The sequence below is a fragment of the Manacus candei genome, unplaced genomic scaffold (genome assembly GCF_025592945.1).
Source record: "Manacus candei isolate 608988 ecotype Guabito, Panama unplaced genomic scaffold, ASM2559294v1 h1tg000042l, whole genome shotgun sequence".
Classification (NCBI taxonomy): domain Eukaryota; kingdom Metazoa; phylum Chordata; class Aves; order Passeriformes; family Pipridae; genus Manacus; species Manacus candei.
In genome coordinates this window covers 740830-762678 of record NW_026138090.1, presented here as the reverse complement: position 1 = coordinate 762678, position 21849 = coordinate 740830, and the positions used below count along the sequence as shown (strand labels likewise).

The following is a 21849-nucleotide window of genomic DNA, read 5'->3' as shown; positions in this document are numbered from 1 at the left end:
CTTTTATAGAAAATAACTAAATTGGCTACAAGCATCCTTTCCACTGCAACCCAGTTGTTTTAAAATAAACCTGCCTCATACTGACACTGGTCATTCAGCATCATGTCGACCTCAATCATCTATTAGAAGAACTAAGGTCATCCTGCCTCGGAGGTTGCTGGTAAAAAGAAACCATGAACCTCTCATCATACCCCTGGGGTCTAGGAGCTCCTGGTTTTCCATTTCACTGCTTTTTTATACAATTTAATAATAACAACTTAATAACTGGCAGTGCTTTGCCTTTCATGTCAATGTAGGCACTGCCTATGTGTTGTCCAGAGCTCTGCACTTCCTGGATGGAGAAGTGCAGTGAGTGATGTTGAATGAGCTCTGCTGCTCATTGATCCAGCTCCCATGGGATCTGTTCTGTAAGACAAACTTCCATTTCTTCAATCTGTAAAAAATTGTATTGGATCCTCCAGTGTTCTCCCAGCTGGGAGCTGAGAGATGCACAGATGAAGGACTATTGATAAATTTTCCATGTCATGCATGAAAAGAAACAGAACTAGCAGCACTTTTCTAGGGAAATTGGACCAAAATCCAGATCTGCCTTCTCCATGTCAATCTTCTCCTGATTTCCACCTCAGTTTTCTTTCTATCAGAGTCTACAGGCAGCACTCCAACCTCATTCTCAAGGCAGGCCAAGCTGGGAGGTAGCTGAGCAACTGCAGGGAAATGGAAAAACCACTTGTGACTGCAGTACTGCAAATGGTGCCTTTAGCACCTCCAAGCTGATTCCTTTCTCTTTTGGACTTCCCATATATTTCACATGCTTGATGTGGAGGGGAGGGCATTTCTGGGCACTGACAGGACTCTTGATCCTGGGGAGACCCCCAGGGAGGTGATAGGGATGGGATTCCTGGGGATGGCCAAACAGCCAGTGGTTCCAGAGGCCGGAAAGCAAGGGCTGTGTGGCATCAGATGAGCCCCACAAGGATGAGTTTCAAGACTCAGCAGGAGTGAAGAGGTTGGGCAGCGAGTCAGACGGAGCCTCATGAGGTACAGCAGAGATTTACCTCAGCCTGAACCAGCACCAGGAGTGGGCTGTGTTGGCATTTGATCCCAGGAGAAAAAACCCATGGGGGCAGGGTCCTGGGGCACAGGGGCTGTCCAGTAGAAGGGTGTCAGAGTGATGTACCTACTTTGTCCTCCTAAACCGCAAAATATTCTCTTACCTCTCTAAGTTATCCAGCTGGCACAAGTGAGTGCTACTGCTGCTCTCACCGTGGCAATGGAGACAACAAGAGCACAAGTCCCTCGTGCTACCAGGCACTACCCAGGGTCTGTGCTGGGATCTGGTTCCCTGTGCTCAGGTGTCCAGAGCCACTGGAGATGCCCTTGGGGAACCTCCATGGCCTCTGGCTGATGGCCCAGATGGGTTTCGTGTTCCCCAGGATTCTGCAGCAGATCAGCCCCACTGGGGCTCTCACACACCTCAGGGCACCTCAAGGGCCCAGGGTGCATCTGTTTATGGAGCTGAGCCAGGCCTGGATCCCTGGTGGCTGGGATCAGAGCTGGGACACCCAGCCCAGCTGGAGACCCCTGCATGTTGCTGCCTGACTTTGCACTCAACCCCAGCCATTGTTTCAGTGCAGCCCCCAAAGAGGTTGGTCTAGGGTGAGAGATGAGACACTGTAGGATGGTGAACAACAGCTGCTGAGCTGAGAAGTTGAGGCTCAAGCTGGTACCTCTGGAAGTGACACAGCTTGTAGGAGCTGTTTGCAGCCTGATCCACTTGGTTCATGCACATTCCTAGCAGACGTAACTGCAGTCTGGAGACACTTTAGTACCTGTTATGTCACTTTCAGGTTGGACTTGGACACCCCTCCTCCTGCAAGGATGCTCTGGGGACTGTGACATCACTAGGGGATTGAGATTTCAGCAAGAAGCAACTTGTGGCTTATATATAAGACAACCCTGCAATCCAGCACTGAAGCAAATAATTTTTATTGTGAACTACTCAGGAACTACATGATCTGGCACACGCGGATCTTTTGATTGATACATTGAATACATAGATTATATTGAATACACTGAATACATGTCACAAAATCCTTTAGCAATAAATCTGCAGAAAAGGTTCAGAAGCACAGCAGAGAATGAAGTTATCCAAGCAGTGTATCACAGACAGAAATTTATCTCAGCTCCTGCTTCTACAAGGTGCAGGTTTCAAAAGCAAGCAAACAAAATCTGGTTCCCAGCATCACAGAATCACTGCGTTGTTGAGGTTTGGAGGGACCTCTGAAGATCTCCTAGTCCAGACCCCTGCTCAAGCAGGCTCAACTAGAGCAGGTTGTCCAGGATCATGTCCACTTGGGGCTTGAGACTCTCCAGCAATGGAGACTCCACAACACCTGTGGGCAACCTGGGCCACCCTCGTCCCACAGCCTTCCTAAGGAGGGGAGGGACAAGTCAGCAGCACACTCTGAGGGACAGCTAATGAGGAGAGGAAGGAACTAAGACCTGTCTCTGGGCATGGAGCAAAAGGGAAACAAGGTAAAGCCCTTCTGGTCTCACTGAGAAGCTCTGATTTCCTTGTCCATGGGCTCTTCTCCACCTGTTCCCTCCAGACTGCCAGGGCAAGGACTCATTCCTAAGAGCTCTCTGCCAGCATGGGCAGCAAAGCAAACCAGCTGGAGGCTCTGCCCACCTCCTTCTACGTTTTATCAGAGCAGTAGGGGGAATTGCCCTGATGGACAGAGCTGGAAACCCACCAGAGAAGGGAGCAGGATGGACACTGCACAGGACATTTTTCCCCATCTACTCCACTCTTGTGAGACCCCACCTGCAGTGCTACCTCCAGCTCTGGGTTCACAACATGAGAAGGACACCAACCAGTTGGGATGGAGTCCAGAGGAGGTCACAAAGGTACTCTGAGAGCTGGATCACCTCTGCTCTGGAGACAGGCTGAGAGAGCTGGGGTGTTCAGCTGGAGAAGGCTCTGAGGAGAATTCAGATCCCATTCCAGTACCTAAAGGGTCTTCAGGAGCGTTGGAGAGGGACTTTGAAAAATGGCATGGAGTGTCAGGAGAAGGGGGATTTAAAGTGGCAGAGGGCAGAGTCAGACTACGTATCAGAAAGAAATTCTTCCCTGTGAGGTGGTGAGACACTGATACAGGCTGCCCAGAGAAGCTGTGTCTGCCTCATCCCTGGAAGTGTTCAAGGCCAGGTTGGACATGGCTCTGAGCAACCTGGTCTAGTGGAAGATATCCCTGCTCTATTGCGGGAGGTTTGCAACTGAATGATCTTTGAGGTCCCTTGAACAAAACCGTTCTGTGATTCTGTGATATGTGGGAAAAGCACCCGAGCCTTTTGAACCCGGGATGTGAGGCTTATTTACGGGGACAGTCCTTGTGGAACAGAGAAACTGGTCCCCTCTTATACAGCTCAGCCAACTTTTCCTCCAGTGCCCCCAGCGTGAGGATCTGGATCTTGTTCTGGTTGTTCTCAGCAATGGCTGCCCAAGCAATCACGGTGTTCTTTTTGGTCTTGCAGCAGGCACTGGTCCAGATGTGGCTGGGTACATTAACCCTCCCATCAGCGATGTAGGAGTTCCCAGGCACAGCACCCACAATGGCATAGGTGGTTTTACAGTCCTTGCTTTTCTTGGGCATCGTTTTCTGCTCATAGACACTCCATTTGCCGCTGTTGAGTGCAGTGTTCTGGGGCACTACGTTGGTGAGGGTGAAGGTCGCGTCCCTGCCGTCCTGGGTGTTGTGATGGGAAGCGGGGTTCAAATGGCCACGGTCCAAACCCTTAAGTTTAAGGTAGTCTTGGTAGACAGCCTGGCTCTTGCTGATATCCTTTTCGCTGACTGAGTATTTTTCTCTGAGGGTCCTGTCTGTTTCCATGTTTTTGGGCAAATTGTCCCGTATCAGCTTGACAGATAAGGAAGAGGAAAAGGTATTAGTATTGGGGATGGGAGTAATGGAGCAGGTTTCCCTGAAGAAGAAGTCTCTGAGTCTCAAGGTCTAATTTTTTGTCATCTCAGTGTATGAAAATGTGTGAATCCAAGACAAAATCCTGTAGCTGCCACTCCCCAATGAACACTAAAGCGTAAAAAAAAGACTCAGTATCTGACTGTTCTCATTTAGACTTGTGACCTTGGTTATCCAGCCTGCAACCTGTGCCAGGAATGTGACTGGATACATGAGACAATTAGAATTTTCCACTCCTAGGTTTGAAGTTGACTCTGGCAAGACATCCTCCCTGCCACATCTGCTTCCTTTTCCACCTCTCTCCACACCTCACATCTGCCCAGGGCTCTCCCCAGATCCCCCCACCCCCAGTCTGTCATTCTCTGATTCCATCTGTGGCTGCTACAGGTGTACCACACTCCTGGAACACCAGGGTTTGCCTCCTGTAACCCCAGACACAGGGAGACGTGTTGAGAAACCAGTCCTAGAGGTGAGGTTTCCCGGGGGAGGCAACAGATCACTGCAAGGATGAAGCCTTTTTGTTCATTAATCAAAAAGACCTCGATGCAAATGGAATCTGCTACTGCAGTCCTAATAATGTGTCTCAGAGCTGATCTGGGACAGCAAGCATCTTCTGCAGCCTCACTGCAAAGAAGTTAAAAATTATCAGCCTCTCCAAAGAGTTCATAATCCTGAAAGAGTCCTGAGGAACCCAAGTACTGAAAAAGGACCTCTGGACAAAGTTACCAAAATCAAAGAGTTTGCAGGAGGCCTGGCTCCATGATCCAGGAGTAAAAGGGCCAGGTTGGATGGAATTCTGAGCAACCAGGTCTAGGGGAAGGTGGCCCTTCCCATGGAATGGGGGTTGGAATGAGATGATCTTTGATGTTCTTTCCAACACAAACCCCTCTACGATTCCATGATTCTGTGAAAAGAGAGAAGTTTTATCTCAGCTCTAAATGTGGAGACTGCAGTGGTGCAATATATTAGTTGTTTGAGTTCCAATGAGTACAAAGTGCAAATGGCTTTTTTAGAACTCCAACACCTTTCTTTTCATGTTTGGAACAACATATTTCTTCTCCCTCTGGAACAGGGCAGATGACTTTCTTCTGTCACTCATGAACACCTAAATTCCCTCCTGCTACTCTGTCCTTAGCAATGACCTGAACTTCCTCTCTTTCTGTTCCATAATTCCCTTGGGCTTTTTCACTGGAGGTCTGAAGGACATTTGGGAGAGCTCTGTTGTTTGGGGAGATCTCAGTGTCTGGTGGATCCTTCTGAACCAAGCCTGAGGCAGCAGTGCTCAGGGGCAACTGGCCATGGCTGGAGATCACCCCCTTCTGACTGGACTGACACTGATGCTCCTCACTTTTCACTGCCTGAAATAGCACTCAATACATTCCCCAGGGTTCACCAAACCCTCTCACCACTCAGTGCCTGTGCCAAGGCTTTTTCCCTGGGTCATCTCACCCAATTCTGAGTTTCTCCTCACTTCTCTCACATCACTTACAAAGCCTATTTGACACCTAAGCGGGAGCAATTAAGCTCTGTCAGGGATGCAAAACAGCTCAGGGCAATGTGGAGATCACAGCCCAGCAGGACTCTTGGTCCCCCAAATTTAGCTGCTGTTGGATGCCTTTTCCCCATCACTTGTTCTCCCACCACAGCAGGGCACAGAGAGGGAGGTCATTTGACTTTGGAATGGAATGGAATGCAATTTGCCTTGATGTTGCTTTCAGGTCAATGCAGAAAAATGGGCACCTTTGGGATAGGACTCCTCCTCCTGCTGTTGTTTGAAATGCATCAAAGGAATCATGGGGTGGAGGTGTCTGAAGTTGTAGGAGGCCTGTCCTGAGGATGCGGGGGAAGCATCCTGGGAGAAGAGTCCAGGACACATGTGTGGTCTCCTGTATTCCCATTGGTTATTTGGTCACATGTTCCCAGGGGATAAAAAGGCACTACCTTTTGAAATAAATCCCTTTTGGCTGCAGCCTCAGCTAGGAGTCAGACTGCATTTATTTATTATATTAATAACCCGACATGAGGTGAGATGAGATGAATTCCATCCCGTGGGTCCATTTGCGGGTGTGTGTATGGGGGTGGGAGGAAATAGAGATGTTTGGCTAAATACTACAGTTCATCTTTTAGTGACTAGAGGGTGACATGCTGTAAGAGAGGACACTCACCTGGGGCTCCACCATCCATAATGGTGGAGCTCTCTTGCTACTGACAGACTCGTAGATGTAGGCAGAGTACACGGGAATACGCCCCTTTTTGTCATACAAGGTGGCATAGAAAGGCTTGTTCTTGAAGGTCTGGCAGATCCAGGCTGGGTTCTGTGGCTCCAGGCCTTTTCCTGGGGGCATGTTCTGGTAGAAAAACTGATTACATGTATTTGCAAAGGACTTCACCACCTCGCCCTGTCCCAGCCAAAGGCAGCTCGCCCAGACCTGCAACAGCAGCAGCCACAGCATCGTGGGAGGATTTCAGGTGAAGGGCTCTTGCTCCCCTGGAAGGCAAATGCAGAGGGACACTCAGCTTGGAGAGAGCTGACCATGGCCTGCAGTCATTTTTGTGCACGTGGGACACAGCTGGCTGACTCGAGGACTATGAGAGACCAAGAAGAGGGTACTGTCTGACCTCCTGAATATGGAAAAGTGCCAGGGCAAACAGGCTGAAATCTAAAAGAGGGTTAAGGTGACTACAGGAAGCAGCAGTGGGAGAATTCATCTTATCCCAGGAGGGATCCAAACCCACCTCATGTCCAATCCGCTCTCACAGCAAAGTTATGTGACTCTGAGGGTCTGAGGCACAGCAGTGGGACAAGGTCACCTTGTCCAAACTCCCATAGTTGGACAAGTTCCTGTACAGTAAAGGGCACTGTTGCAGGAATTTCTATTTCTTCAACAGAAACAAGTCCTCTTTTGTCTGGCTCAGCATTGACATGATTTTCAGCACTCAGTGAGATCATTGCTCTTGGAGAAAACACTGAAAAGTCCCTCTGATGGTGGCAGCCAAGCAGGGAGCTTTGTCTTCTTTCTGATGCACCAGAGGCTTAAGGATAGCAGTGATATTTCCATTTTCAGTGCTATAGACAATACTTAAAAGGCTATTTTAAAATCAACAGAGTGATTTTAAAATAATTAGCATTTTCAAGAAGGCAGGCAGGAGAGGCAGCTGGAAGGATTCATGGGAGAGGAAGCTGCCACAGCCCACCTGACACTGCAAAAGGGTCTGGGCTGAGGACTGTGGAAGACTTGACAAGGCACCTTGCACATTTGCTCTCTTCTGACCCTTTGCCCTGAGCTTTATCTCTTCATATCCAATCAGTTCAGGATATAGAGCTACACACACCCTTGTCTCACCCAAGATATCTGCTCCTTTTTCTCTTTACCAGCCCTGGATCAGGAACATGGGGACCAGTGATGAGGAAACTCAAAATATGAGCCACAAGCAGTGGCTTTGTACAGTGCTCTGCAGAGCAGCACCATCTCTGCCCCAAATCAAGCAGAGAAGTTCCTGAAGGTCCTTTTGCACCAACCCCTCCATGAGCTTAAAATATATCCCACTTACTCAATATCAGACAGAAACCAACTTACCATGGGAAATATGGGCTCAGGAGTCTGCTCACAGCCCCAGAGTGGCAGAGGACTTTGAAATGTCTCTGCTGCAGTCTGAGACTGCCTCTTTATATATGATCTCCTGGAAGGAAGAGTTGTGAGATTTCCCACACAGGGTTTCAGATTAAGTTTGCCCAGCAGTGCAGCCACTACCTGTGTTTGTCCGGAGATTTTTTGCAAGGTCATGGGTGGAATTTTGGTCCTCCATAAGCTCAGCACCACACCTCACCCCTCCTGATTCTTATTAAACAGTTTGATGTGAATTTTGCTGGGGACTTGACTTGAATTTCTCTCCCAAATCCATCCTTCTGTCCTTGCCTTCCTTAACAGAAAATGTTAAAGAGCTGCACAATTCAGTGCATGCATAACCTCTCATTTCTCCGTGGAAGGCAGATGGTGGAGCTCAGCAACTCCAGCCTACGCTTTGTCTGATCTCTTTGTTCCAAAACTAAGGAAATACTTGAAATATTGGAGTCAATGTTGAGAGCTTACCTTGAAGCAGAGTCTCAGAACAGGCAGCTGAGCCGCTCCTTGCCTCTTCTCCCTGGAGAAACAGTTGGCTGATCCCTCAGGAGTCTCACTGCAATATATGCCTGGTTGTAAATCCAATAACCACAGAATTTCAGAAAAAGGAGAAGTTTTCTGCTGTTACTCAGGGGAGATTTGTTCCTCCTTGCACAGAAATTGGGTGACAGTTGCTATTTGCAATTTCTTCTGGGTTTCTCCAAAGGTAGCTGATTGAAGCAACAGGTCAGGAGCAGTTAACTGGGTCTGGTGACATCCCTGTCCATTTCCTCATTCCCCAGGGGCCACAGCCACTGCTGCTGCAGCACCCACACAGGTTTCTGTTCCTGGCAGAACATCTCTGGTGCCCTTTGACCAACCTGTCTCGGAGCACTCCCAGATGTTCACAGTCAGCTCTTCTGCAGCCTCTCAGGAGATAATTAAAATGGCCAGCCTGCATATTTTCCTTTTCTGGATTGCCAAGGCTTTGTAAGAGCCCGTAATCCTGCCACCAGCCTGGGAAAGAGAAGGTCGTGGGGACACATTAGGGCCCCTTCAAATTCTTTAAGGGTGTCCAAGAGAGCTGGAGAGAGACTTTGCACAAGGGCTGGGAGTTGATAGGACAAGGTAGAATGGCTTTAAACTGAAGGAGTGTAGATTTAGTTTGGATATGAGGAAGAAACTCTTGGCTGTGAAGGTGGTGAGACAGTGGCACAGGTTGCCCACAGAAGCTGTGGCTGCCCCATCCCTGGAAATGTTCAAGGCCAGGTTAGATGGGACTTGGAGCAACCTGGTCCAGTGGAAGGTGTCCCTGCCCATGGCAGCAGATTGGATCCAGATAATCTTGAAGGGCCCTTCCAAGACTCAAAATGAGTCTTCTATGAGTCTATAATCCTTCATTCACTGCTAAACTGGACTCATTTTCATCTACTTCCAAACATCTAGGAATACTGGAAAAGAAGTTGGTTGTCACCACCAGAAATGACCAGAAGAAATGTGATAGACCCAAGTGTGTTTGAAGGAAGTCATTGAGTCCTGTGGTTTATTTTGTCCCTGATAACCTGGGACTGGCATCTTAAAGTGGTTTTGAGGCAGATAAGGGACAAGGCTGATAAGAAGCAAATTCGGTAGAGCTGGGGCAATCCTTTGTATCATTTTTATCATATTTCCTCCTTTCTGATGAGGCCCAACTGGCCTGACAAAGCAGCAGTTGCAAGAAGCAAGGCCAAACTGTGCTCATGTCACTAGAAAGGGCCATAAACCACCAAAGACCCCCGGAGCATCCCCTGACTCAGTTCCACAGTGTAGCACCACACTGTGTAAAACCCCACTCCAGGGAAGGCAGTGGGGCATTCTCATGAGAGCTGGAATGAATAGAACCCATCCAACTCTCTGTGTCTCTGGCCCCCACCCCCAAAGGATCAAGACTACGGACACTGAAATTGCAGGGCTTGTTGCCCGATCCATGGGTGGTGATCTCCTTCCTCTCCACTATCTGCTCTTGTCCTTTCCTTCTCTTTCCTTCTGTCTTCTCCTTAGATTTTTTCTTCTTGACATTTCTATACTTTTACAGAAAACAACCAAAATGGCTGCAAACATCCTTTCCACTGCAACCCAGTTGTTTTAAAATATACCTGCCTTCTACAGACACTGGTCATTCAGCATCATGTTGACCTCAATCATCTATTAGAAGAACCAGGGTCACCCTGCCTCGGAGGTTGCTGGTAAAAAGAAACTGTGAACCTCTCATCATACTCCTGGGGTCTAGGAGCTCCTGGTTTTCCATTTCACTGCTTTTTTATACAATTTAATAATAACAACTTAATAACTGGCACTGCTTTGCCTTTCATGGCAATGTAGGCACTGCCTATGTGTTGTCCAGAGCTGTGCACTTCCTGGATGGAGAAGTGCTGTGAGTGATGTTGAATGAGCTCTGCTGCTCATTGATCCAACTCCCATAGCATCTCCTCTGTAAGACAAACCTCCATTTCTTCAACCTCGAGAAAATCCTATTGGATCCTTCCAGTCTTCTCCCAGTTGGGAGCTGAGAGATGCACAGATGAAGGACTATTGATAAGCTTTCCATGTCATGTATGAAAAGAAATAGAAGTAGCAGCACTTTTCTAAGGAAATTGGATCAAAATCCAGATCTGCCTTCTCCATGTCAATCTTCTCCTGATTCCCACCTCACTTTTCTTTCTATCAGAGCCTAAAGGCAGCTGCTCTCACCGTGGCAATGGAGACAACAGGAGCACAAGTCCCTGGTGCTATCGGGCGCTGCCCAGGGTCTGTGCTGGGATCTGGTTCCCTGTGCTCAGGTGTCCAAAGTCACTGGAGATGCCCTTGGGGAATCTGCCTGGCCTCTGGTTGATGGCCCAGATGGGTTTAGTGTTCCCCAGGATTCTGCAGCAGATCAGCCCCACAGGGGCTCTCACACACCTCAGGGCACCTCAAGGGCCCAGGGTGCATCTGTTTATGGAGCTGAGCCAGGCCTGGATCTCTGATGGCTGGGATCAGAGCTGGGACACCCAGCACAGCTGGAGACCCCTGCATGTTGCTGCCTGACTTTGCACCTCAACCCCATCCACTGTTTCAGTGCAGCCCCCAAAGAGGTTGGTCCAGGGTGAGAGATGAGGCACTGTAGGATGGTGAACAACAGCTGCTGAGCTGAGAAGTTGAGGCTCAAGCTGGTACCTCTGGAAGTGACACAGCTTGTAGGAGCTGTTTGCAGCCTGATCCACTTCGTTCATGCACATTCCTAGCAGAAGTAACTGCAGTCTGATGGGGGAGACACTATTGTAGGTGTTATGGCATCTTCTAAGTGGATTTGAACACCCCTCCTTCTGCAAGGATGCTCTGGGTGCTGTGATATCACCAGCGGTGGAAATTTCAGCAAGAAGCAACTTGTGGTTTATGTGTAAGATGACCCTGCAATCCAGCACTGGAGCAAATGATTTTTATTATGAACTACTCAGGAACTACATGAACTGGCACACACGGATCTTTTGATTGATATATCTAATGCATTGATTATATTGAATACACTGAATACATGTCACAAAATCCTTTAGCCATAAATCTGCAGAAAAGGTCCAGAAGCACAGCAGAGAATGAAGTTATCCAAGCAGTGTATCACAGACAGAAATTTATCTCTGACCAGCCAAAGCTTCCTGTAGATCTGATGCCTGAGCCTGCCTATCTCAGACTTCAGCTCCTGCTTCTACAAGGTGCAGGTTTCAAAAGCAAGCCAACAAAATCTGGTTCCCAGCATCACAGAATCACTGCATTGTTGAGGTTTGGAGGGACCTCTGAAGATCTCCTAGTCCAGACCCCTGCTCAAGCAGGCTCAGCTAGGGTAGGTTGTCCAGGATCATGTCCACTTGGGGCTTGAGACTCTCCAGCAATGGAGACTCCACAACACCTGTGGGCAACCTGAGCCACCCTCGTCCCACAGCCTTCCTAAGGAGGGGAGGGACAAGTCAGCAGCACACTCTGAGGGACAGCTAATGAGGAGAGGAAGGAACTAAGACCTGTCTGTGGGCAGGGAGCAAAAGGGAAACAAGGTAAAGCCCTTCTGGTCTCACTGAGAAGCTCTGATTTCCTTGTCCATGGGCTCTTCTCCAGCTCTTCCCTCCAGACTGCCAGGGCAAGGACTCACCCCTAGGAGCTCTCTGTCAGCATGGGCAGCAAAGCAAACCAGCTGGAGGCTCTGCCCACCTCCTTCTCCCTTTTATCAGAGCAGGAGGAGGAGTTGCCCTGAGGGACAGAGCTGGAAACCCACCAGGATGGACACTGCACAAGACATTTGTCCCCCTCTCCTCTGCTCTCATGAGACCCCACCTGCAGTGCTGCCTCCAGCCCTGGGCCCACAACATGAGAAGGACACCAACCAGTTGGGGTGGAGTCCAGAGGAGGTCACAAAGGTACTCTGAGAGCTGGATCACCTCTGCTCTCGAGACAGGATGAGAAAGTTAGGGTTGTTCAGCCTGGTGAAGGCTTCAAGGAGAATTTAGGTCCCCTACCAGTACCTGAAGGGTTTTCATGAGAGTTGGAGAGGGACTTTGAACAAGGCCATGGAGTGTCAGAAGGGGGAATGGTTTCACATTGGCAGAAGGCAGCATTAGATGAGAAGTTGTGAAGAATTTCTTAACTTTAAGGATGGTGAAGGACTGACAAAGTTGCTTGGAGAAGGTGTGACTACCTCCTCCCTGGTAGTGTTCAAGGCCAGGTTGGAGGTGGCTCTGAGCAACCTGGTCTAGTGGGAAGTGTCCCTGCCCATGTCAGGGGAGTTGGAACTGAATGATCCTTGAGGTCCCTTCCAATCCAAACCATTTTGTGATTCTGTGATTCCTTGACATGCAGCAAAAGCTCCTTAGCCTTTTACAGCCAGGATGTGAGGCTTAAGTACGCGGACAGGCACTGTGGAACAGAGAAACTTTTCCCTTTCCATACAAGTTGGTCAACTGGTCCTCCAGCTTCCCCAGCGTGAGGAGTGTGATGTTCTTCGCCTTGTTTTCGACAATGGCCGCCCAAGCCTTTGTCTTGTTGGAGGTCGTCCTGCAGCAGGCACTGGACCAGATGTGACTGGGTACATTAACCCTCCCATTGGCGATAGAAGTGTTCCCAGGCACAACACCCACGATGACGTAGGTGGTGTTGCTGATACACCCCTTGCTTTCGTTGGCCATCGTATTCTGCTCATAGTCGTTCCAGGCACCACCATTGAGGATGCTGTTCTGGGGCACTATGTTGGTGAGGGTGAAGGTAGCATTCTTACTGCTATTGCTGTTGTGATGGCTATTGGGGTTCAAATGGCCCCGGTTCAAACCAGTCAGGTTCTTGTAGTCTGCATTGACAGCCTGATTCTGGCCAATTTGCTGTGAGGTGATGTTGTAGTTTTTGCTGAGGGTCTTCTCTGTTTCCATCTCTTTGGGCAAATTGTTCCGTATCAGCTTGACAGATAAGGAAGAGGAAAAGGTGTTAGTATTGGGGATGGGAGTAATGGAGCAGGTTTCCCTGAAGAAGAAGTCTCTGAGTGTCAAGACCCCATTTTTTGTCTCATAGACAATCTCAGTCTATGAGAATGTATGAATCCAAGAAAAAATCCTGTAGCTGCCACTCCCCAATGAACACTAAAGCTTTAAAAAAAGACTCTCCGTATCTGACTGTTCTCATTTAGACTTGTGACCTTTGTTATCCAGCCTGCAACCTGTGCTAGGAATGTGGCTGGATACATGAGACAATCAGAATTTTGCACTCCTAGGTTTGAAGTTGACTCTGGTAAGACATCCACCCTGCCACATCTGCTTCCTTTTCCACCTCTCTCCACACCCCACATCTGCCCACGGCTCTCCCCAGATTCTCCCACCCCCAGTCTGTCATTCTCTGATTCCATCTGTGGCTGCTACAGGTGTACCACACTCCTGGAACACCAGAGTTTGTCTCCTATAACCCCATATACAGGGAGATGTGTTGAGAAACCAGTCCTAGAGGTGAAGTTTCCCAGGGGGGCTACAGGTCACTGCAAGGATGAAGCTTTTTCTGTTCAATAATCAAAAGGACCTCAATGCAAATGGGATTTGCTACTACATTCATAATAACGTCTCAGAGCTGATCTGGGCTAGGGAGCATCTTCTGCAACCTCACTGCAAAGAAGTTAGAAATGATCAGCCTCTCCAAGGAGCTCATAATCCCCAGAGTCCTGAGGAACCTTGACATCAGGGTTTAGTGATGTAGCAAGAACTAATAGTATTTGCAACCTAATGTACCACAGAAACTCCATAGAGCAGAACCAAGTGATTTAAAGGGACTAACCAAACAAAGTAAAGAAACAGTGAAGAAGGGAACTGAGGCAGCCAGCCAAGCAACACCAGCTTACTCTGTAACCAGGTCTATTGTCTTAAGGCAGTCACTTAGAACTTCGGGGACTCCAGACAGAGTTGACCACCAGAGATCCCCAATGAAGCCCCTCAGAGACCTTACAAGGACATGTATATATGCTAATAAGTGTTGGGAGATATGAATATGTAACAGGAATGTGGGGAACAAAAAATGAATAATCACGTGTAATGTAATGCTGACATCTCAGCTGTAGTGAAGATACCTCTGTGTGCACCAATTCCCAAGGTTCCAGCAAGCTGTGACCATGCAGGGTGTCATAATAAGGAATGTCTGCTTGCTAAAACTCACAAATGGAATCTCAGAGGTTTCTATTGAGAGCCGATTTTAGGCAACAAACTCAATAATGCAAAAGGACCTCTGGAGAAAGTTACCAGAATCAAAGCATTTACAGGTGGCCTGGCTCCATGGTCCAGAAGGAAATGACCAGGTTGGATGGGGCTCTGAGTAAGCGGCTCTAATGGAAGATGCCCTTGTCCATGGCAGGGAACTTGGAATGAGATGATCTTTAAGGTTCCTTCCAACAAAACCCCTCTATGATTCTATGATTCTACAAAAAGGAAGAAGCTTTTATCCCTGCCCTACATATGGAGACTGCAGTGGTCCAATACCACATTACTTGCTGAAATTCCTGTGAGTAATAAGTGCAAAAGATTTTTTTTCATGACTCCAACACATTTATTTTCCTCTTTAGCGGAAGACATTTAGCCTTCCTCTAGAACAAGGCATATGGTTTTCTTCTGTCTCTCATTAACACCTAAATTCCATCCTGCTGCTCTGTCCTTAGCAATGACCTGAACTTCCTCACCTTATGTTCCATAATTTCCTTGGTCTTTTTTACTGGAGGTCTGAAGGACATTTGGGAGAGCTCTGTTGTTTGTGGAGATCTGTGTGTCTGGTGGATCCTTCTGAACCAAGCCTGAGGCAGCAGTGATCAGGGGCAACTGGCCATGGCTGGAGATCACCCCCTTCTGACTGGACTGACACTGATGCTCCTCACTTTTCCCTGCCTGAAATAGCACTCAATACATTCCCCAGGGTTCACCAAACCCTCTCACCACTCAGTGCCTGTGCCAAGGCTTTTTCCCTGGGTCATCTCACCCAGTTCTGAGTTTCTCCTCACTTCTCTCACATCACTTACAAAGCCTATTTGACTCTTAATTGGGAGCAATTAAGCTCTGCCAAGGATGCAAAACAGCTCAGGGTAAAGTGGAGATCAGAATCCAACAGGACTGTTGGTCCCCCAAATTTAGCTGCTGTTGGATGCCTTTTCCCCATCACTTGGTCTCCCACCATAGCAGGGCAGAGCAAGGGGGGGTTGTTTGACTTTGGAATGGAATGGAATGGAGTGGAATTTGCCTTGATGTTGCTCTCAGGTCAATGCAGAAAACTGGGCACCTTTAGGATATGACTCATCTCCTCCTCCTGCTGATGTCTCAGACACATCAGAGGAATCATGTGGTGCAGGTGTTTGAAGTAAGATGACATGAATGCCATCCAGTGGATCCATTTGCATGTGTGAGTATGGGGGTGGGTGCAAATAGAGATGTTTGGTTAAACACTGCAGTTCATCTTTTAGTGACTGCAGAGTGAAATGCTGTAAGAGAGGACACTCACCTGGGGCTCAACCATCCACTCGTCACGCCTCGTGCCAGGTCCAGGCTGGTAGATGTAAGCAGAGTACACGGGAATACGACTGTTTATGTCATATAGGGTGGCATAGTGATAACTGTTGTTGTAGCGCTGGCAGATCCAGGCTGGGTTCTGCGGCAGCAGAGCATTATTTGGGGGGGTATTCTCGTAGAAATACTGAGGACAACTCGCAAAGGGCATCACCACCTCGCTGTGTCCCAGCCAGAGGCAGCTCGCCCAGACCTGCAACAGCAGCAGCCACAACATCATAGGAGGATTTCAGGTGAAGGGCTCTTGCTCCCCTGGAAGGCAAATGCAGAGGGACACTCAGCTTGGAGAGAGCTGACCATGGCCTGCAGTCATTTTTGTGCAGGTGGGACACAGCTGGCTGACAAGGGGACTATGAGAGACCAAGAAGAGGGTACTGTCTGACCTAGTGGATATGGAAAAGTGCCAGGGCAAAGAAGGTGAAATCTTAAACAGGAGGCAGCAGTGGGAGAATTCATCTTATCTGAGGAGGGATCCAAACCCACCTCATGTCCAATCCGCTCTCACAGCAAAGTCATGTGACTCTGAGGGTCTGAGGCACAGCAGTGGGACAAGGTCACCTTGTCCAAACTCCCGGAGTTGGACAAGTTCCTGTACAGTAAAGGGCACTGTTGCAGGAATTTCTATTTCTTCAACAGAAACAAGTCCTTTTTGGAGCTTGGAGAGAGCTGACCATGGTCTGCAGTCATTTCTGTGCTGGTGGGACACAGCTGGCAGCGGAGGGAGCTGCTCATTCATTCACAACTAAACTGGGCTCATTTCCCTCCACTTCCAGAAGTCCAGGAATACTGTAACAATGTGTTGATTGTTATAACCAGAAATAAGCAGAAGAAGTCATGAACATTTCGTCCTACCTCTGGGGTCTACAAGCTCATGGTTTACATTTCATTGATGTTTATAAAAGCACCTAATAACTGGCACTTCTCTGCTTTCATGTCAGTTCAGGCAGTGCCTACATGTTGTCCGGACCTGTGCACTTCCTGGATAGAGAAGTGCTGTGAGTGATATTGAATGAGCTCTGCTGCTCATTGATCCAGCTCCCATGGGGTCTCTTTTGTAAGACAAACCTCCATTTCTTCAACCTCTAGAAAATCCTATTTGATCCTCCAGTCTTCTCCCAACTGGGAGCTCAAAGATACACAGATTAAGTACTTCTGATAAGTTTTCCATGTCATGCATGAAAAGAAGCAAGACTAGCAGCACTTTCTAGGGAAACTGAACCAAAGTCCAGATCTAGACTCTCCATGTGGATGTTCTCCTGATTTCCACCTCAGTTTTCTTTCTATCAGATGCTAAAGGCAGCAGTCCAACCTCATTCTCAAAGCAGGGCAAGCTGGGAGGTAGCTGAGCAACTTCAGGGAAATTGAAAGACCTTCTGGGCGTGCTGCAGGCTGCATGCCCAGGTCTTGTAGCAGGATACTCTACCCTCACAATGTGGTCAAACAACTCAAGCAATGCCTGGTTTTACAAGCCATCAAGGTGGGCTGAGAGGGGGCATCATGTGCTGGTTTTGGTGTTCGATTACGCTAAAACCAGTGCGACACATCACCCCCAAATTAACACCCTGAGAGCCAGGCAGAGATTTGGCAGATAAGCTGCTAAACTGACCTGGAGACATATGACTGACTGGCAGTCACTCAGTTTATACTCTAGAAGCCCAGTCCACTTTCATGCCATCACATTCTTCTAACATCCTCTTCTTGGAGTGTATGGAGATTCTCCTTTGAAGTGGAGATTCCCCTTCGAGGTTACTCCTCAAGGTTAAGAGATAGAGATCTGCCCACAAGTGTTGGTATGGTGAGTTACACCGATCCCTAATTAATGATTGTTTCTTCTTGCTAACTTTAATAATAATTGCTTTGATACAATGCACTATCCTATCCTATCCTATCCACTTCTCGTAGTTTTAGCTTTTATATTGTGTAGTAAATAGTTCTGATTAAGATCCTTTGTCTGACCATTTGTCATACTAAAGAATTCATTTTATGTAAATATACGTGGTTTGGCATCTTGAACCCTGTGGGACAAAGTCGTACTGAAAACCATTGACAAAGTCTGGGACTAACATTGGATCCAGCCTCATCCAGACTCCACTCACAGAAGGAGTTTAGAAATTAAGGGGGTCTTCTCTGCACCTCATAGCACAGTGAGAGGACTTCTCTAATAAACTTTCTCTGAAGTCCCACTGTCGCTCACGACACATCTCCCCTTGAGAAGAGACACCTCTCAAAGTTACTCCTCAATGCTGAGAGATTCCTTCTTGTGTCAGATCCTCAGTAAGTGGACTGGGAATAAGCACACTGAAACTTTCAAATCTTTCTTTTGGGGAGCAAATGCACTTTCCCTGCAAGCTTGGAGAACAACCCCTTCCTCCTCCTCCTCCGGGCTCTGCTCACCTTTACAGGCAGCAGGTCACTCATCTGCACCAAAGGGAAAACTTTACCTGGAGAAAAGCAGCAGCAGCAAGATGATGCACTGCTCCAGTCGATTGCTGGTCTTGTTGGCAGCAAGGGAATTCAAAGGCTAGCAGGTTTGACTGGAAAGTGTCTCAAACCCCGCCGTTATTCCCAAGGGAAATGGAAGGCCCAAGATACTGATACAACTCTGCAGCCTGGATTTGTGAAATTTCCTTTTCTTTCCACCATGCAGTGAATTTCTACAACATTTTCTGATCCCGGGAGTTGTACATCTAAGTCTTTCTACAGCCCAAAGCCACAAAAAATACACCACGTACCTCAGACAGGCAAGAAGAAGACACACTCCCAGAGTCCTGGTTCAGACTCCTAGATGAGATCCCAGCAGCTCGTCTCTTCCACAAGGAGAGATGGATCCCGTTGGATACACCAACCCGCTTCTTTGGAAAGCCACACCGCTGGAAGAGCCACGCTTCAATATATACAGGCTTTGTTTGCTACTGGACATTAATTATGCGGAGGGTAATTAGCAGTCACATTAATATGATTTCCTGTTTATCTGTTGTCTCACTCCATATGGAAATGAGATTATTGATTGCGAGCGGAAATATGTCAGACCAGACTCCAGAGGAAGGGCCTCATTGCTCATGAGGAAGAGCAGCCCTTGTGATCAGGGGCTGTGCCTTGGGTCATCTCTGCTGGACTTGGCATCCCCTGGGGGTCTGTGGATGTGACATGGCAGGAAGGGTCAGCTGTCTGCCATGGGCAACACTGATCTACCCTTCACCTCTGAATGTGTCAACTCTATTCATTCAGTGCTCACTGCCTCCAGCCAGGAGAGAGGTGACAATGCTGCATGGTAGGAGGTGGCAGATCCTGCTGATACACAGACATCAACTCCTATTAAGAGACTCAAACTGTGATTTAAGAGAAAGCACTTGGAAATGCTGAAATTGACAGGAGAGCCCTTGTTCCCATTAAGTGTAATCCTAAAATCACAGAACAGCCTGAGCTGGGAGCGACCCACAAGGATCCTCCAGTCACACTCTTGTCCCTACATGGGAAAATCCAACAATCCCACCACATGCCTGAGAGTGTTGTCTAAATGCTCCCTGAACTCTGACAGGCTTGCTGCTGTCACCACTTCCTGGGGGAGACTGTTCCAGTGCTCATCCACTCTCTGGGTGAGGAATCTTTTCCTAATAGCCAACATAAACTTCCCAGTTTCAGGTCATTCCCTCGGGTCCTGTCACTGGTCATGAGACAGAAGAGATCAGTGCCTGCCCCTCCACTGCCCCTCACGAGGAAGCTGCAGACCACAGTGAGGTTGAGGTTTTCTCTCAGCCTCCTCTTCCCCAGGCTGAACAAGCCAAGAGACCTCATACAGCTTCCCCTCTATACCCTTCACCATCTTTGTGACAAGGTGTTCTGTCATTTTGTGGGTTTGGGACTTTCTTGCCACTCCTGAAAAATCCAGAAGACTGAGTAAACAGATCCTCCATTCCTGAATCTTGGGCAATGCTCACCCTCAGTGATTCCTGAACAGACTTGACATAAAGGCTTTTGGAATGGTGATAACACCACTGGGTGTGAAGTGCTAAAATGCCACTGAGATGATCTTAAGAGTTCATTGGAAAACTTAGTAAGTTTAAGTCAGGATCTGTGCCTGACAGAGCAGGAGCAAACAGTCTGTGCTCCCCAACTGCTGGATGATGGTTTGTCTTACAGTGGATGAGGACATGAGCCAACCACTTCAGCTGAGTACACACAGTGGGAAGTCAGTGGGAAACCCTTTGCATTTTGAGTGCCCAAGGCATGGTAATGTTTTCCAGGGGCATTTCAAGGATGTAAATGTTAGAGACAGTGGATACACCTAAACACAACAAAACCTGTTACTTAAAATCCATATCTGGAATAAAGCTGAGCACCAGTGGAATAGGCAGATGACTCCCAGACACTGAGGCCCACTGCTGCATCACAATGTGTGGGTGAAGAAAGCAGCCAGGACTCAAAGCCTGGCCTGATCAGGAACATGCCCTAATTAAACTGCATGTGCAAGAAACTGGCTCTTAGAGAAGGACTAACACAGAAAAAATTGTAAGAAGTCTCTCCTATCTCCCCCTATCTAAGGGACTTGAAGTCCCAGCAGCTCTGGTTTTGACTAAGCAGGATTTGCCCTGTTAAGAGCTGGTTCTCAGCACTCCCTGTGCAGTCAAGACAAGAGGAATACACACATCCAGGGCACAGCTGCCACCAGGCAGATGAAGGCAATTACACTACAGAAGTGCTCACTTCTCTCTGATGACCAGAAGGATTCCCAGAGGGACAAGCTCTGCTTGACACCTCTCAGATTACACGAGGTGAGTCCCACTCTGTGTTGACATCCCTACACCCAAAGCTGTCTGTATTCCATTACTTAGACAAAGAATACCATCAAAATACAAAAGCCATTCTTTGCCAATTCCCTTCCTCATGGGCAGGCCTCTGATGCAAACATCCTCTCCCCATTCATTGTCATGAGCTTGACCTGTCAATTCAGCAGGAATTTCAGGGGAATTTCCTAACCTGCTGCAGTCACAGCACCTTCCCTGTGTGGGAGGATATTTTCCTGAGAGAACAACAGATAAATAATCAATGTAGCAAGAACAGACGGGAAGTGTGCACTGCATGCAATTCTGTCTTAATGATCTCACATCCAGGTGTTTGATGTGCTTGTAAAAGACAATAGGCGGTGAGGATCAGAGAGTATTTCTCTTACTGCTTGGCAGGGTTGGCTGGGGTTAGAGCTGTGCTCCAAGTATTACTCAATCCCCAGATAGCTGCTGGTACCAAAGCATGAAGATGAGCTCAGGCTAAACTAGTCATGGGCTAGATTCAAATTCTGGTTCTTGAGCAGTGCAGTCAAAAGCTCCTTGTGCAGGTGACTCGCTCAGAGTCAGACCTCCTGCTAGACCAAGGGCCAGCCCATGGATGCAACTGAGCAAGTCCAAAGTTTATGCATCCTCTGGGCTGACTCTTCTCCTTGGGATCCAACCTTTCCCTGCAACTGTGTGTTCCTCACAGTGTTTTTTTCCACAGCAGGCATTGGAGTCAGGATTGCTTTAGTCAGGTCACCTGTGATGACAGTCCATGGCATTATAACATCAGAGGTAATAGGGGTCATTGGGGATGTGTATTCAGTGTTGTTCTCCTGCCCTGGCCTTGACTGCTGCCTCTAGGGATTTATTAACCATCTCCCCCAGTCTGTGGGGAGAACAGGAGAGGACAATTTTTCCCAGCCTTTCACCCCCTTCTCTTCCTTCAGGTCTGCTACAACAGTTTTTGAGAACAATGAATTCCCTCTGGATGTTAAGGACGGCATATTCTTATTGCTAATTCTACTGTCTCCTCTGTACAGTTGACATCATGTTTAGAGACAGGACAAAGATTTCTTGGCAAGTTGTCCAGAGACCTGCCCTAGGAATGAATAACCCTGAGTGGCAGGGAATGTGGGACAAAATGGGCCAGCTTTTGAAGGAGTATTCTGCTCCTGTGGTTTTGAAGTTCACCCTTGAACAGGTGCAGGACCCTGATCAAGTTGTAGAATATTTGAAAGAAAACTGCTGTGGCAGTTCCAGAGAGATGCAAAATTATGCAAAGTGCTGGGCCCTGACTACTGCCTACTGGACACTGCCCCTTGGGGTACAGCACCTTCAGGGGGAGGGGAAGGAAAACAGACCCACGGACACCACCAAGGCAGGTTGCAGAGCTGGAAGCCCTCCAGCTGCCTTTAGATAT

General features: G+C 48.1%; 4 protein-coding genes across 13 annotated transcripts in view; all 4 read right to left on the bottom strand.

The window, feature by feature from the left end:
- LOC127474467 (endonuclease domain-containing 1 protein-like) overlaps positions 1-21849 on the bottom strand; it is a 46830-nt gene that overhangs the window by 6958 nt on the left and 18023 nt on the right. The window contains exon 1 of one of the 5 annotated variants that reach the window (XM_051795251.1): positions 8069-8182. The exons of 3 other annotated variants lie outside the window; for them this stretch is intronic. The gene's annotated coding sequence lies outside the window, so the exon portion shown is untranslated. Of the gene's footprint in view, positions 1-7555; positions 7659-8068; positions 8183-21849 lie in introns of those variants that run through there. One more of the 5 variants, XM_051795254.1, reaches the window with a different exon arrangement.
- The window catches only part of LOC127474472 (endonuclease domain-containing 1 protein-like), a 48120-nt gene continuing 28835 nt past the window's right edge, over positions 2565-21849 (bottom strand). The window contains exons 5-6 of the mRNA XM_051795261.1: positions 11798-12024; positions 2565-2689 (exon numbers count right to left, since the gene is read on the bottom strand). The gene's annotated coding sequence lies outside the window, so the exon portion shown is untranslated. The remainder of the gene's footprint in view (positions 2690-11797; positions 12025-21849) is intronic.
- LOC127474466 (endonuclease domain-containing 1 protein-like) overlaps positions 3141-21849 on the bottom strand; it is a 47542-nt gene continuing 28833 nt past the window's right edge. For 4 of the 6 annotated variants that reach the window (XM_051795247.1, XM_051795246.1, XM_051795248.1 and 1 more), the window contains exons 2-3: positions 6143-6465; positions 3141-3917 (exon numbers count right to left, since the gene is read on the bottom strand). In XM_051795247.1, coding sequence (XP_051651207.1) covers positions 3372-3917; positions 6143-6430 — 834 coding nt within the window. In that variant the 5' untranslated portion in view covers positions 6431-6465 and the 3' untranslated portion in view covers positions 3141-3371. Of the gene's footprint in view, positions 3918-6142; positions 6466-7555; positions 7659-8068; positions 8183-21849 lie in introns of those variants that run through there. The other 2 variants (XM_051795245.1, XM_051795249.1) reach the window with 2 other exon arrangements.
- On the bottom strand, positions 12481-15877 carry LOC127474476 (endonuclease domain-containing 1 protein-like). Its single transcript, XM_051795265.1, has 2 exons — positions 15596-15877; positions 12481-13032 (listed from the first exon to the last, which is right to left on the bottom strand). The coding sequence occupies exons 1-2, from the start codon at positions 15875-15877 to the stop codon at positions 12481-12483; spliced, it is 834 nt and encodes a 277-aa protein (XP_051651225.1).